The 16,524-nt window shown below is 31.8% G+C and overlaps 1 protein-coding gene across 5 annotated transcripts in view; it reads right to left on the bottom strand.

The window, feature by feature from the left end:
- Positions 1-165: 165 nt before the first annotated feature.
- LOC106069002 (anion exchange protein 2-like) overlaps positions 166-16,524 on the bottom strand; it is a 71,803-nt gene continuing 55,444 nt past the window's right edge. For all 5 annotated transcript variants that reach the window (XM_056014416.1, XM_056014420.1, XM_056014419.1 and 2 more), the window contains 13 exons: positions 14,804-14,927; positions 12,615-12,702; positions 12,341-12,533; positions 11,938-12,144; positions 11,222-11,370; positions 9,468-9,662; positions 7,895-8,197; positions 6,510-6,599; positions 5,736-5,899; positions 5,371-5,624; positions 4,042-4,211; positions 3,728-3,901; positions 166-3,382 (listed from right to left, as the gene is read on the bottom strand). In XM_056014416.1, the coding sequence (XP_055870391.1) occupies positions 3,302-3,382; positions 3,728-3,901; positions 4,042-4,211; positions 5,371-5,624; positions 5,736-5,899; positions 6,510-6,599; positions 7,895-8,197; positions 9,468-9,662; positions 11,222-11,370; positions 11,938-12,144; positions 12,341-12,533; positions 12,615-12,702; positions 14,804-14,927 (2,192 nt within the window). In that variant the 3' untranslated portion in view covers positions 166-3,301. The remainder of the gene's footprint in view (positions 3,383-3,727; positions 3,902-4,041; positions 4,212-5,370; positions 5,625-5,735; positions 5,900-6,509; positions 6,600-7,894; positions 8,198-9,467; positions 9,663-11,221; positions 11,371-11,937; positions 12,145-12,340; positions 12,534-12,614; positions 12,703-14,803; positions 14,928-16,524) is intronic.

Below are 16,524 nucleotides of genomic sequence, written 5' to 3'. Positions count from 1 at the left end.
GACAATGTACTCTGTTAATCTATTGTATATAACAATGTTTATTATATATGAAACAATATTTTTTAAAAATTGATAATTGTTCAATATCAGTGACATAAGACACTTGAAACAAAAGACAGAACCAATACTTGTGAAAACAAAAAGTCAAGATAAAGTCTAGGATAATTACTTCTTTCTATTTTTATTTAATAAAAGAGTCCTACATAAATACAAAACAATTTAAGTAACTAACTGCTAGCATCAACTTCTATAATTAGAATAACTGTACAAAATTATCACTGATTAAATAGGCTAAAAATTAGTGCTACATTATCATGATATTAGGTGACGGGTCACGAAAAAGTGCCATGATTTCATAACATTAGGTGACAGGTCACAAAAAAAGGTGCCATGATATAATGACAGGAGATTATGTACAATATCCTAGTTGGTTCAAACCAATAAAAAAGAAGACAATTCAATGTAAGCAGTCACAGCACTACAACATACACATGTTTTAAGTTTCATATTTTTCTAAGAAATCTGGAAACCAGCGTCTATTGTCAACATTTAGAATGAAATAAAAAATTATGCCAAAAATAAATAAATGAATAAATAAAATAGCTCCGATCAATGGAACTTTCCAGTGGAAAACAAATCTTTTCAAAAAAGGAAGACAGAGAGTTAATGTGCTGTCAATCACTTACAATATACTCTGAAAGCCAATCATTGTAGGTGATATCTTATGTAAAGATCAATTGTTGATAGTACACACACACATGTATATATATACAAAGAGAGAGAGAGCAAGGAAACACTTGGACATCAATGTCTTCAACAATAGTGTGACATTTGAACTGACTTTACTCAATGCAGTTAATTCAAAAACTGAAAACAAACTTAGTACAATTTTATCCAATACATTCCTTGTGCTAATGATGGCAATACATTGTAGTCAATGGGCTATTTGAAACACCTAACAAAATGAACATTTTAGAATTGATAACAATTCAGTTGGAAGGAAATGATTGGGTCCACATAATAGACTAGACTCAAATACATGGAAAGATAGACATTTAAATTGTATCCACTGTCAGTTCTGCTGGAGGAAAAAAAAAATCATATAAAGTGCTAAAGGTTGGTTGCTGACACAATAACCAAGTGTTCCATTTTTGTTTCATTTGCTAATTAAGAAACAAGTCAGTTAGGAGCAGAACACTACTGTTATTAATCATTGGTAATCCAATGCATACTTTTAGGGTGACTAAACAAATGGTGTGACCAATGCACTGGAGTGACAAGTCTACACAACAATTGAAGCCATTTCCTCTTGAGTATTTATATACACATACGGGATCGTTTTATTGTACTGAAAAAAAGATAATCTCATCTCTTAAGCTACAGTATTCAAGTTGATCTAGTCCATTGTTCAACTGTACTAATAACCAGACTAACATAGACTAGTAATATTAATAGAATATTTTCTTATGAATTCTAAATAACTAAATGCACATTAAACAATTATTTTTTCAACAAATAAAAGCTTAGTTATGAAACAATGTTTTTCACGAAAACATTTGCTAGTTGATAATAAAATAGAACAATGACTGAAAACGTCAGCATATAAAATTGACTGAAAACTTCAGCATATAAAATTGACTGTGTATGTAATACACCAATCTATACAATTCACACAGGAATTAATGTCTTAGTTCAAAAATGCATTAGTCTGTTTAGAATATTTTAGAAAACAACAAAGTATCAAATGTTAACCATATAACAGATAGAAATGTTTGTCATAGAACATGATATGTTGTGTGTTTGTTTGGTGTATGATGATTTGGTAGGATCAACAATACAAACAACATATTTCAAGTCAATGTCATATTAAATCAAGTCTGCACTGACACTATAAAACATGCATAGATCACACTTAAATGTCTATGCAATGCATTAACATGACTCACAACAAGCTAGAAACCCTTGAATATAATAAATTTCAAATATTTGTTTTGATGTTGTAGCCAGTAATACTATCATCTGATAAGTTTTCTCAACCAACTAGTACAACACACATTCAAAGAAGATCATTGTACTGAGTTCACAAAGACCAAGATTTTGTTTTTGCAGCAAAATGGATTTAAAACAAAATAAAGAGCATGTACATTGACTGCAACAATAAGGATTGACTATTAAGAAAGAAACTCAAAGTTTCCTGATTTAATTCTCAGTCAAAAAAAGTACATTTCCATTCATTTTTTTGTTCTATATCATTTAGACATTAAGATTGTCTGTATCCCTACTACAAATCTACAAGCAAGAATTAACACACAAAGAATGACATACAAAATCAAATTGTAAAAGTTTTCAAATATAAAAGTAAAAAAAAAAAGAGCACAGCAATGAATTCAATAGATATAGAATCAAAACTTAATATGCCAAAAATAATCACTTTTTAAACAATGATTTGTCACAAAGTGAAATGAAATAAGTGAACATTTTATTTAGAATGATTTGTATGACCCCTAACCTTTGATTATTTCACCTTATATAGAACTAATGGAGCATAGTGCAAACAAGTTGAATATTTCTAATATATGATTGGAGTACACTAAATATATTACTAATAAGAATATTTTTAATTGTTTTCATTTATTCCTTGAAGTACACTATAGATATTACTAATATGAACATTTTAAAGTTATATCTCAATTATTTAGCACTTGAAATACACTAGAGATATTTCTAGACTTGCCTGTCCATATGTCTCTTTGTCACTTCTTAATATTTCTTCTGTTTAGGAATTATCAAATGCTTATAAAAATTGTTTAATCTTTCTTCATCTACCATCCTCAGGATGATAACTATAAGCCACCAGAACACAACTCTCTTCCTCTCTCTAAATATGTATCAGACAATACCTTATTAAATATCTCTATATATGTATAGAATACTTATAAAAACAAAAATATTATTAAAACATTTTCTTTACACACAGCCAACACACATAGATGATAATGTTATCCTACACATGGGTGCTAACAAACATCTGTGTATAGAAAAATGAAATTATTTATAAGAACTATATGTCATACTAAATAAATAGTACAAGTCTATGTAATATTTCACAGTTATATTGATATAAACATCACAGAACCTTTTATGTGTAATAAAAATTTCATTTTAAAAAATCTATCAAGCCAGAATGCTTGGATTTGAAAGAGTGTGTTCAGCAAACAGTTCCAGCTGATGCTGTGGAGAGCCACTTCAAGTCCAAGAACTGTTGTTTGTCTAGATTCCCACTTCTGAAAAATGTACCTGTTTATATAGGCATGTGAGCTTGTTGATAGAAATCAGGATCATCTTCTTCATCCAATTCAAAATCTTCCTCCTCCATGTCAAGCTAAAATCAAACATTACACAATTATTTTTTTGTCAACATCAATGCTTATAGTCAAATCACCAATAAATACACTGATTTCTGATTATATTATAAAAACAATTTAGCAAAAGTTATTTCAAGAATGCCATCTTTCTAAAAGAATATTAAGCAACTTTCAATAAAGTATTTTGTAATGCTATAGCAAGAGGGAGAGTTAATAATCTGAAATTAAAATGAAATAAATGACAATAACCAAATACAAAAAAAAAAATGTTTTCTCTCTTATTCACACAAATATTGTTTCTATAACAGCCAATGTAGTTCATACTAATTCCTAAATCTTAGAACAAGTTAGGTCATACTTACATGCTCCAGCTCATCATGTGTAAAAAATTTACTAACAATCTTCAATCTGAAAGGCATAAGTAGGACAAGAAGGAATGGGAAGGCCAGAGCAGCATCAGTGGACTTGATAACTATCATGAATATAAGACAAGCCAATTGGATCAATGTAAACTTGTGCATCTGTCCAGTCCGTACCTAAAAGAAAACAAAGTATGTGACTTTTACTTTTTTTTTCTTTGCCATCAAAATTTCAATGTTATTAGACTTCTGTATACTACATAAGAAAATCATATTTCAATAGAAAATGTAGAGCATATAAAATGATCTCTATATACCTTTCTGACATAAACCACAGAAGGGTGATATTTAACAGGCATCAACAAAAGTTTCATTCTTTCAAACATCTGTACACCACTAAGTGTTGAAACACCAAGATAGAGGAAGACACCAAACAGGGCAGGTACTGGAACTTCTCTCAGCACTGGACCAGCAGCCAGAGCAGCACCTAACACAATTGAAATGACAAGTTTACATACAAAACACACACCATAAATGTTATTGTATAGTGAAAGAAATACTTGAATACAAATTAGAGTTTTATTAAACTTTACACAGCTAAAAACATTTTTCACATTCTGCTGGAACTATTCACTTGAGCCATTTACTTTGCATTATGATAGCAATATCATCGATTCCAAAGATTAGGGATTACCATGTTATGATTCAATAACTAATTTATTTGTTATACAAATAGAATTAAAGGGAAATGAATGCATTTTTTTATATAACACAAAATTATTTTTATAGAACCTAAAATTATTTAAATATTAGATTATTAAATTAAAAATTAATACTGGACACTTCACATTATCCTGAATCTAATATAATCCAAATTGAATAGATTAATTCCTAATCAACAATAGGGGCATAGAGAATAGTAAGTACTAACAATATTGAACTCTAATTTTTCATTTTAGTTCAAATAAGTTTTGTTTAAATTTGAACCCAGAAAATGTGTCAAACAGACTAATTAGAGCTAATAACTAACAGCTAATTAGAATCTTAAGATAAGATAAAGATAAGAATCCATTATTCATTTTAAAAAATCAATTTAAAAGTCTAAAGATTTCACTATGGCACATTAACAACACAGCACTCCTAGTTAGAAAAACAACTATGGATGGAAATAAGATGCATCTGATCTATCCAGAGGATAGAAAATGTAACAGTGCCCATATAGTTTGGGATAAGTGGCGTTGCAGGTTCTACCAAGATGTAACACTCTAAGCTGTATGCTTCCTAAGGGTCATGGATGACTGATTTTTCCACAGGGTTGACTCCTGAAGCCTTTCTTATGTTTAGTTATGGCTGCAAGGCTTCTTTTAGGTGGGTAGCCAGCCAACTTACTGTTTTAGGTGCCAATTATCTTTGTCCCTTCTGTTAGTCAAACAGTTCTGCTGGGCCCAATATCTGAGCCTCAAGAGAAGGCCAGAAGTCGGACTGCTTGTCAGAAGCTATATGAGGTACATGCCAGGGGTAGGTAGTGGAGTGCTCCCTTACCACTTCTGACAATGACAATCTTATGATATAGTTAGAAGTTCAAAATCATAAAACAAAATGTAAAACATATTCATAATGCACAGTGGCAGTAGACCAATACTTACCAATCAACAGATGTACACAAAAATTAGTGACTCTTTGTTCTTTGACTCCAAGTAGTTGAGGTTTTTCTCCTGGTGCATGAGTACTGCTGTATTCACTCAATGCACTGATATGGGCCACTGTCCTGACTGTAGCTGCACACATCCAAGGAAGACCAAACAAACCACCAAGGAAAGTCAATAGTCCCAAAAGGATCTGATCTAAATGATAGCCAGAACCTTTCTTTAGTTTACGCTCCTTTTTGTTCAGAATCATCCTAAAGACAAAGACAATAGAGATGTTATAACAGAAAAACCTTTGTTGATCATCAGTCAAATAGTGTGATAGTATATAAGAATCAAAGTACAATCTCAACTAAAATACCTACTCAGTTATTTGTGTTTCCATAAACAAAAGTATAAATATCAAAAACCCTGGCAGAGCAGAAGCAAATATCACCCAAACAGGAAATGGCTTATGCATGCCCATTGGGTTAATAAACCAACCACGGTTGGATGCTGTAGGGGTCAGTGGGTCAGTCATGTCTAGTTTCTAGAACGTAAAAGAACAAATTTTTTTGTTAAAATAGGAGTATATTTGTTTTGTTTTTTTTACTTCACCATTAAAACAAAACAAAAACAGGTTTAAAATAAGCAAATAATTTTATAATAAGCAATTTCACTGTATACACTTTTTGTTTGAAAACTTTTTCCTTGCATAAAAAATATTTTGGTCTTCTGATGTTTTATACAAATGTTGAATGTCACAATGGTTTTCTCAAAAGAAATAAATGAGACTAAATGAGCTAAGATATGTTAAAAAACTACAGAAAACATTAAGACTAAATGTTTAGTCATTACATTAAATAATCAACTAATGTATCAACAAAAGTTAAGCATAGTGCTGCCTGACAAACCAATCATATGAGGTTGAAATAAACAAATTATGCAATGGGGATATTTTGATTACAAATCTCATTATACTTGGCAAGAAATTTTGCAGAATTTCTTCAAATTTACCAAATACTTGGCAAGAAATTTGGCAGAAATTCTTCAAATTTACCAATCTAAATGAACAGAATAAGACATATATTCTTGTTTATATTCCCTTAAAAAAAAATGTAAAGATGCACAATATTTTATAGACTAGTTCAAACGTGTACCTGCACATATGTTGTCTTCATAATAAAACTAAGAATAACCATACAAACTAATGCAATGAGCACACCGAAGTCTCCCAATGCACGCCGCACCTAAAAAAAAAATAGATGGTAATGATTTTACATGATGAAACAATTATTAATATGGTTAATCAATTTAATTATCCTATGGCTTTTTATAGCAAATTTAAAGGGGAAAGGATGAAAAAAAAAAGGAAGTGGTCAAGTGAATGAGCTTACGAAGGAAAATTTAATGAAAAGACTAAAATAAACGCAAATTGATTTATTGGCCATTTTAAATTCAGAGTTATGACAATATCATATGGGGAGGGGGTGTTGTTATATCATTCAAATTTGTACACAGTATAGAAGCACTAATTAACCATTCAACAGTTGCGCTAGATTGGACACATCACACATGGGATATGACAACATGCCAAAAGCAATCTTTTATGGTGATCTCAAAAGAGGATGGCATAACAGAAATGCTTCCCCTAAGCACTAAAAAAAATGCAGGGGCCATTTTGCCCTCACTAGCATAGAGAAAAGTACCCATAGCTGGCAGCATAAGGTCTCTAAAAGAGACAATTGGAAAGCTCTCATAAAGGCAGTGGGAACACATTTGAGACGCAAAGAAAAGCTCTTAAGACAGGCATAGAAAACAAACCAAAAAAATAGACCGCCAGCAGACAATGGCTTAGTCTGGGAGTTGCAGAAAAATATGAAGGTCATAACTGGGTTTGTTTAGTCATGTGAAACCCTGCCCTAATCCTTAATCTTATATGGCATTAACTTCCAAAGCGCAGGCAGTATAAGAGCACATGATGTGTCATGGCAAGGCCATCCTTTGGTGAAAATGTACTCAAGCCTGAACAAGATATTCTAGCACTTTGTCATTGTCCCATCAGTTTCTACTTTGCAGGGTTTAGGCCAAACTTCATCTCTGTTTTCTATGCACATTGTTTACAAATAGTTTATATTTATGTGAGAAATATGCATTTACATTCAGAGAAAGCAGATACTACATTTATATGGAGCTGGTGAAATCAAATTTAATATCAAATGTTTTGAGATCTAAAGATGACAGATAGACTAAAAGCGCTTTAACAATAGTGGCTTTTTCTTATAAAAAGCACAATGATACTTAAACTAACATGATAGTCAACTTTACAAGGTACAGTCATCTTACTAAGTTTAAACCATGTTGAAATGAAGGAGACAAACAAGGAGGAAAATGGACAACTAATTTTCAACAATTAAAAACCATAGAATGCATTAGAATATCAATGTATTGCAGTTAAATAGTGTAGTATTGAAAAATGGCTACTAAGAAACAAATTTCAGCTCTAATCAGGGAAGATTAGAAAGTTGATGAAAACAGAACTTACACTTCGTCCAAGAAACTTGCTGTTTCGAAATATCCTGAGGAAGTAAGCTATTAGGAATGTACCAAACACCAAGATAAGAGATAACAATGCAGTGTTAGGTTGATTCTTTTTGGTGCCAAAGTCTTCTGTGTCCTCCCTAGAACTGTACATGTAGCTTGCTGATGGTGTTTCATTTAACCAATCAAATGTAGCATTGTAAAGTTTAAAAGTTCTATTAGAAATGTCTGTCAAGTTACTGTCATTCATGTTACCCAGAGGTAATTCCTCACAATAGAACTCTTGAAGTGGATTTTCTGTAAAAATCTGCAAAGATAAAACATATGAAACTACAGCTTTCTCTACTAACATGCATAATTTCATTCCTTTCTCAAAAATGAAAAAAAAAGCTAAATGGGATCAGTGTTTCAAAGATAAAGTAAGTTTTATGAAAAAAGATCATTAATCCAGATTATTATTTTTTTTGTTAAGTCAAACGCTAAAAGAAAAAGAATAAACTCAGATTTATTTTTGTAGCAAATTTTAGTAAAGAAATCACACAATTTGTATACGAATTTATTAGTTATGTTAATAATATATACTAATTATTTATATTTCAACCTACTTTTAGATTATTTCGTCCCCCCCCCTCAGTATGTTGGCCGATTCGGTGGGATGGGAAGGTGGCAATAGCATCAATCCTGCCCCCCCCCAACCATAAACTTTTATTGGGGGGGGGGGGGGGGGGGGGGGGTCCAATTTATTTGTAGAAATCACAGCTTGTTAACAGAATCAATTAAATATCTATATAATTAAAAATTGTTATTGATATTTTAAACGATCTTTATATTAAGTCGTTTCCCTGTTAGCCGATTGGGTGGGGTGGGGGGCGAATACCTCTACTACCCTTCCCACCTAAACCCTTTGAGTGGGGAGGAGGGAGAGGCAGTCCTATTCTTATTTAGAAATCATAGTTTGTGAACAAAATTAGTTGAATTACTACATAATTTTTATATTATATTGCTACACTTCTGGTATCTTAGCTGATTCGGTGAGGGAGGGGGCGCAGTCCTATTTTTATGGAGAAATCATAGTTTGTGAACAAAATTAGTTGAATATCTATAAAATACAAGGTACATATTGATGTTTTAACACATTTGTAAATTATGTCACAGACAGACTCTGATCTCAAAGTTTATCATTAGTAAATATAAAATGAAAAATGGTTGTACCAGGTGGTACGGGCGATACATGCAATCGCCTCCCGCCCATCAGACAAACCAATACTTTTTTCTTTTTGTATTTTAGTCAAGAAATAACAAAATTAACAAAAAATATGTCACTAACATAATTTATATATGCTATAAATTAAAAGTTGATTTTTATACTAGCCACGAACCCTAGACCACATAGGACAAATTTAATTGTTTTTTTTTTTTAATTTTACAAAATAATTAATGCCACAAAAATAAATTATAACTTTTAAAATATTTTTTACACACAAAAGAATCTAAAAAAGATTTTGAGCCCCAATAATTACCAATGGTATATAATATTAACTAAAGCTGGAACCTTTTTAATTTGAAAAGCCAATTACCTGCACAAGTTTTTTCACTACTTCATAAATAAAGATAAGTGAGATTAAGATGGCAAATATCTCCTCAACAAAACGTGTCACATAACGGACAAGAAAGCTGCCCTCTAAAGCCACTGCAATAGTTGTTATGGTACAAACCCATAAACCTATCCAGAACCGAAAAGGCAGGAACTCAAGCTCATGAGATTTACAAAACTGTGAAACAAAATAAACAAAACTTATGATTTAGTCACAGAAAAACAAAGCTTCAAAACAATTTTATAATTTTTTGTAGATCACAATATATCAAAATCACAGTATTAGTAAATAGTTTGTGTATTTTGAAAACATAACTTAAATCAAGATAAAAAAAAGTCAAGCATGTTTTAAAAGTTGCAAAGGTCTATCAATATGACATATGGGAGAGAACTAGACAAAAGCCCATAGCCCAAGACATCACAAACGAAAATGGAGATGGATAGGACACATCCTGTGAAAACCAGCTACCAATGTTGCAAAGGCAGGCACTTGATTGGAACCCACAAGGAAAGAGGAAAGTGGGCAGACCCAAGTAAACCTCGAAGTGGTCAGTCATCAGTGAAGATGAGGGTACTGGAATGACATGGGAGCAGAACCGAGTTCAGTGGAGAGGTGTGGTTGCAGACCTATGCTCCCGTGGGAGTGCACAGAATTAATTAAGTAAGTAAGTATCAATATGACAAAGAATATCATGTCTCATGAATGGACAGCTTATACATTTGTTTTTTCATAATACTAATTCCATTGCTCATTATTGTCCTCTTATCTACATAATCCTTTTGATGTAATGAGCAAATCCTCTGCCTTAAGAAGAAATAAGTTTACATTTTTTTTTAATATCTGTTGTGCCAATTCTAAATAGACCAGTAGGTACAGAAAAAAAAAATTGGATAAGAGATTAATACACAAATAAGATAATGAATGTCAGCATATGTCTACCAGGATTAAACTGAATGCTTTATATTTAAATGTATTATTTACTTAAAATACCAAATGCATTAGATAGTTAGCCTCTGCCATTTTTCACTATCCAGCTTTATTCGGCGCCAGCTGAAGATCACAGCTGGATAATTGGCTGGATAGTAAAAAGTAGTAGCTACTTTTCTATTAAAATGTATAAAGTGGATGTGGTTTTATTAATGTCTGTTATGGAATGTATTAACATTTATATTTAAAACAAAATGATGTGCTTTAAAGTATATGAATCTTTTATTACAAAGACAACGCGTGCTAATATAAACAGAAATGAAACTTTATAAAAATGCTTTACATACATATATGGCTGGAAAATTTTTATATCTTTGTCTTGACCTTCAAGTGGGTTAGTTAACTATGTCACGCTGACCAGACATCTCTCTAGCTGTGCAGGTATATCTCCAGAGGTAGAGATGAACAACTCCCACCCCCTTATATTTGTTTAGTCCATCACATTGAGTTCATAGATTGACAGGACCACATTAAAACAGGACCTATGTAAAGTCAGCATGTTGACACTGTGTAGAGGTCACACCTTAACAGGGAACTGAGTTTGTTTACTTGGTAGTAAATCTTAATTAGGGGGCTGGACTTCAAGCCACATCTCTACAAGGGTAACAAGTTTGTTTACTTGGAGGAAAATCTCAAATATGGGGAAGGGGGAAGGACTACAAGCCATCCCTAATGAAATGTAATTAAATTTATAATGTCAAAGGAAACTCTTCAAATAAATATTTTTAAAAAAATTCTGATTAACTTACTTTGTATAAACTTTCTTCAAAAACAAGAACTGGTCCAGTGGCACCAATGATAAGTAGAGGCTGACCTGACAGTAAACTAAACATCATCCCAAATACAGATGTTGCTACCATAGTCTCTACTACACCCATTAGTCTGTTTGTCTTTTCACCTACAACATCACATTTACATGAATAAGATGAAACAATACAGAGACTTAGTTGCAAGAAAGCTTAAACTTATAATAGAACAGAACTTTTCAAACAGAGAACAAAGTTGAACAAAGTTTGACAAAGTATAAAGTCAAGTTATCAGTCATTCATAATTTATTTCAAAATGAAAATTAGAAATCACAATTTTATAATCAAAGGAAAAGAAATTGAGGAAAAAAATGAAACTTGGTCAAAAGAAGTAAATAAAAGGTTTTTCCTTCAGCCACATGACATATCTCAAAAAAGAGAAACACTACAGCAACTCAGTGCTGACAGAAACTAATTTTGTTATTAATACATGAACTCATTCCAACTATCCAATAAATAGCCATTTTTCTCATTAGATATATTTGTAAACAGTTCACCTATTCCAGTCAGTCAGCATGATAACATTAACCTACTATTACTACTACCATTCTAGTCAGTCAATACCCAAAAAAACATTGTCAGCCACTACAACTGATACAGAAGTAGTGCAAGACACACTATGAACTCGTCTATTGTGATTTGATTGATTTTCAACTTACTCAACAATCCCCCAAATGCTATACAAGGAGACAAACAGGTGAAGAAGATGAAGAACAAAGTCTTGAGACACTGAGCATTCAAACCATCTTTGATATCACTCCAGTAAAGTGGAAAGCGCCTTCGTATGTCATTATAAACTCCTCCAAACAGACAGCCAGTTCTTTTCAGTGGGTCACTAGGAATGTCAGATTTATCATAGAGTAAGGCTGTAGATAAATAAACAGCACAATTATGACTAAGATTTAGTCAAAACAATTATCAAGTAAGTTTCATTAAAATGTTTTCTCTTTATAAAGCATAAGCAAATGAATACATTTTACTTTTAAATACTGAATTAATTGCATACAGATATTGAAAATACAAGTACAGTACAGCTATCTAGCTTTTATAATATTTATTTACCTTCTTTCTCTTCCATGTCCTTTTTTTTCTGCTTCCTTAGCAAAGCTCGTTTTCTTGCCATGTGCGTAATAGGTAGAAGTGTCCGATGGTCCCAGTCACCAGGGGGAAGCACAATAGAATCATCCAAAAAACTATTAATAGCACGCAGTAAGTCTTCTCGTGACTCAGCCCGATAAGCAACATTGTGAAATTGCTGAAAAATTGGTGTATACATGATTGTCAGATTAAGAAGATTAGAAACAGATTTTATCAGTCAAACATTTCTGATATTTACCTGATTGGACATCAATGTTGACAATGAGCGACCAACTTCATGGTAATCCATTCCTCCTTTCTCTGGGCCAAGCAATATAAACAAAAACCTAAGGGTGTATTTAAATATTATATTTAATTATTACTGTTACATGCAATGATAATTACAACCATAGTTAAAATCAAAGTTATAAATATACAAAGAAGAATTCTTTCAGTACTGATACTTCATTCAATTATTCCTTGAGACTGTCTAGTGTCTGTATTGACAACAATCAAGTTGAAGTGTGAAATGCCTTCCAACAAGGGCCTTCATTCAGTTGGTCTGGAACACCTTTGCTTAATGAACAATCCCTAGCTTAGCACCTTGTTACTTGGTCTATCCTTTGCACATAATGGCTGAGTGCCTAGATCTAGATATGTGTTGTTACAAATGTTAAATTATTTTAAAATACCTATATTTAAAAAAATGGGAAATTTATCTATCTGCTCCAATGTTTATGGTGCGTATTAACACACAACTTAGAACACGTTTAAGACAGAGTAATAACAGACAGAATTTCCTTCACCCAAGTAAAAAAGAGAAACATATTGGAGTTTGGTTTGCTCCACCTACAGGGATCATCACCCTGGACAGATTAACAGTGGAGGTGGTCTGTGGGATTGTCAGTTCAGGAAGGTATCTTAAAAAGAATTGTTTCTGTCTAGTGGAAGACATTCCTGGAGTGTTGGAAGGGCTACAACCACAAAACATAACATGTGACAATTGCTGTGAATATCCTTCAAAATGATACTTTAAACATATCTGTGTGTTAATCTAATCATGAATGTTAATTAAGAGACTTAAAGAATATCAAACAATGTCTTTTACTTCAAATATTTAAATGTATGAAACATTGGTAATAATCTCATTTGGTTAACACCAGAACATGGATTGATAGCTACAATCAAAATACAACTGTTAAAAACAACATTCATCTTATCTTATAAAATACATATGTTACTTCAAAAAAGAAGAAGATTACATCCTACATGTATCCCTAGGTCAATTTAGTCATGAACTTAATGACTTAAGCTCTTCCAAGTCATTTGTTTGCCTCACTGACTCAGGCAACCCATTCCATGCTCTAATAGCACTAGGGAAGAAGGAGTATTTATACAAATTTGTCTTAGCATATGGAACAAGGAATGTGCCTTTATCTTTGTGTCCATCTGAATATTTGACTAGGTTTTGTTATAGATTATGGTTCAATGTTTTATGTATAAATGCTACTTTACTATTAACTCTTTTATACTGAAGGGTCTCTAAATTTAATGATTTTACTAAAGGTGTTTCTCTAATCTAATGTGAATATTCATTTTTTATGAATCTCACTACACTATTTTGTGACTGTTCCAGTTTCTTAATGTTTTCTTGAGTTGAGGGGTCCCAAACAGAGGATGCATATTCTATTATTGGCCTAACCAAGGTTAAATAACATTTTAGTTTTATGTTCTTATTTGATTTTTAGAAATTTCTTTTAACAAACCCTACCTCAAAACCCTAGTAATAAACTTTCAAAGTATTAAGAACAAATTAGCAGACTTAGAAATCTTATTAGAAAGAGAGAAGCCTGATTTAATAGCAGGAACAGAAACTTGGCTACACATTGAAATTTATAACTCAGAAATTTTCAATAGCAATTATGAAATTTTTAGAAAATATAGGACAGATAACCATAGAGGAGTTCTTTTAGCAATAAAAAACACACTGATAGCAGATGCAATTACTCAAAAAAATATAGAATCAACATTTTATAAACACCACCTCAACATCCCTAATAATAGGTAGCATCTACAGACCACCTAATTCTAGCAGTATATGCAGGAATTATGCAATTATCTTTCATTACTTAAAAAAAACATAAAAATGCAGTTTTTTGGGCTTGTGGGTGAGATCAGCCTCCCCGATATTGATTACAAATCATTAACCATAGACCACCATCAAAACCTTAGGGATATTAATATTAATAAACTATTTATAGAAACATTACATAATTTAAATTTAGATCAGATTATTAAAAAACCAACTAGACAAAACTAGTGAGTCTCTGCCTTTTCTTTGTCACACCTATTCAAGAGGACTAGGCATGCCCTGTTAACACTGTTATAGGCCAAGGAAAATATTGTCATTAGCTAATCCGGTAAAAGTTTTTTTTATAAATCAGCTACCTGACAGGTAAAGGAACTTCTGTTAAATTCTCCAACATCTGACCCTCAGCAAGCCTAACAAATGCCATGGCAGGTTTCTTAAGGAAATCCACTTGACCAACTAGAACATTGCTGGCTTCAGCTCCTGTATAGCAAAATTAGTCAATTATAAATATTGCTATTCTACATTGGTTAATACTTTTATTTAAATAGAATAAAAAACAAGATTTTTTTTCAACAAAATGTATAATTCTATTTTAAATATGACTCCATTTTTAACCAATTCATTTTAAATACAATTGTAATGAGAAATGTTTTAAAATCTTAGATGATAGTTTAATAATAAAGGTACGATCATGATTAATGTTTCTTACAAAGACAAGATTGAAAGCTGTACTCTCTCAATTAAGTACTATCTGTTATATTTTATTGACTCTCAAGTTTTATATGTGGTTAAATTGGTCAATTCAAGACCAGACACACAGTAAAAATACTTTCCTATTCCGGGTATCTATCTAATTGCTTTTTGAGCTAGGTTGAGAAAAATAAAACCACAGAGCTTCATTAAATTACCATATTAAAATTGGATAAAACTGATAAATTATTAAAATTAAATTAAATTAAGGCTTTTATATAGCGCTACTTTCATGTTTATAGCATGCTCAGAGTGCTTTGGTCCAATCTCAGTTGTGGACCAGTAGGGGGGAGGGGGTATCAAGGAGAAGGTTTTTCCGTGCTGCCTTTAGGCGCTGAGTAAACACAACTCGGCCTGAGTCGGGTGTCGAACCTCAAGCCTCCTTCATAGGTGGCCAAGACAAGCTAAGTTCAAGCGCACTTAGCCTCTCAACCACGCTTTCCACTTATTCAAAAGCTATTTAATTTTCTCATTATATTTCATTTCTTTATTTGTTCATAATTAACTAAATAGACATGAATAGTAATAAACAATACTACACTTTTAAGATCCATTGTAGCACTCAATAAAAAAAAAAAAAAAAAAGAATATAACTACAGTGCATTTCCAAGAATAAAAAGGATGCAAAGTTTTTGTTGATGGAGAAAAAAATTATGCCTAAAAGAAAAAATTATTTTTTTTCAGTTAGAATGTAGAGCTGCCAAATTTCTTCACCATGCTTCTTGGCAGTACCAAAGCTGCTGGTTGTGTAAGGTTTGAACATTTTGTTTAGGGCTCAATTCTTAAAGCCAAAATTATCTACTCTCTGTAAGTATTTCTTCTTTCTGGTTCTATATGATAAATACAAGTCTTAAGAAAAAAAAAAAAGGAGTTCTGTGGTTTTGACTATTTCAATATTTGTGCTAAAAGATTTTAAAAAATGTAAGAAGTGTCTCTCAAGGACATCCTATATCCTAGGTATTAGAACCTTTATTGTTTAGAAAACATATTTAAAAAGAAATAGCAAGCCCAATGAATTTATTACTTGCACATGACCAAGTTATTATGAATGAAAAACAATTTTAAAATTTGTTCTGGAGGGATTTGATAAATATTTTTACATTTAAACCTTAACAAAATGTACTTTTTGAATTTGATTAGTTAGTAAAGTCTATCTTAAACATAGTCTTACATAAAAAAAAAATATGCATAACAATACAATTAACCAAATCAGTAATGACTTTTAGAATGAAGTGATAAGAACAAAAAAAAAATACTAATCACAGCAGTGCCAGTTCAGGTTTAGAAAAAAAAAAAGGTAACCTAAATATCTGACTCATTCAAGTTA

Source organism: Biomphalaria glabrata, chromosome 16 (genome assembly GCF_947242115.1).
Source record: "Biomphalaria glabrata chromosome 16, xgBioGlab47.1, whole genome shotgun sequence".
Lineage (NCBI taxonomy): Eukaryota > Metazoa > Mollusca > Gastropoda > Planorbidae > Biomphalaria > Biomphalaria glabrata.
Note: the sequence above shows the minus strand (reverse complement) of the source record. Positions and strands in the feature narration are given on the sequence as shown.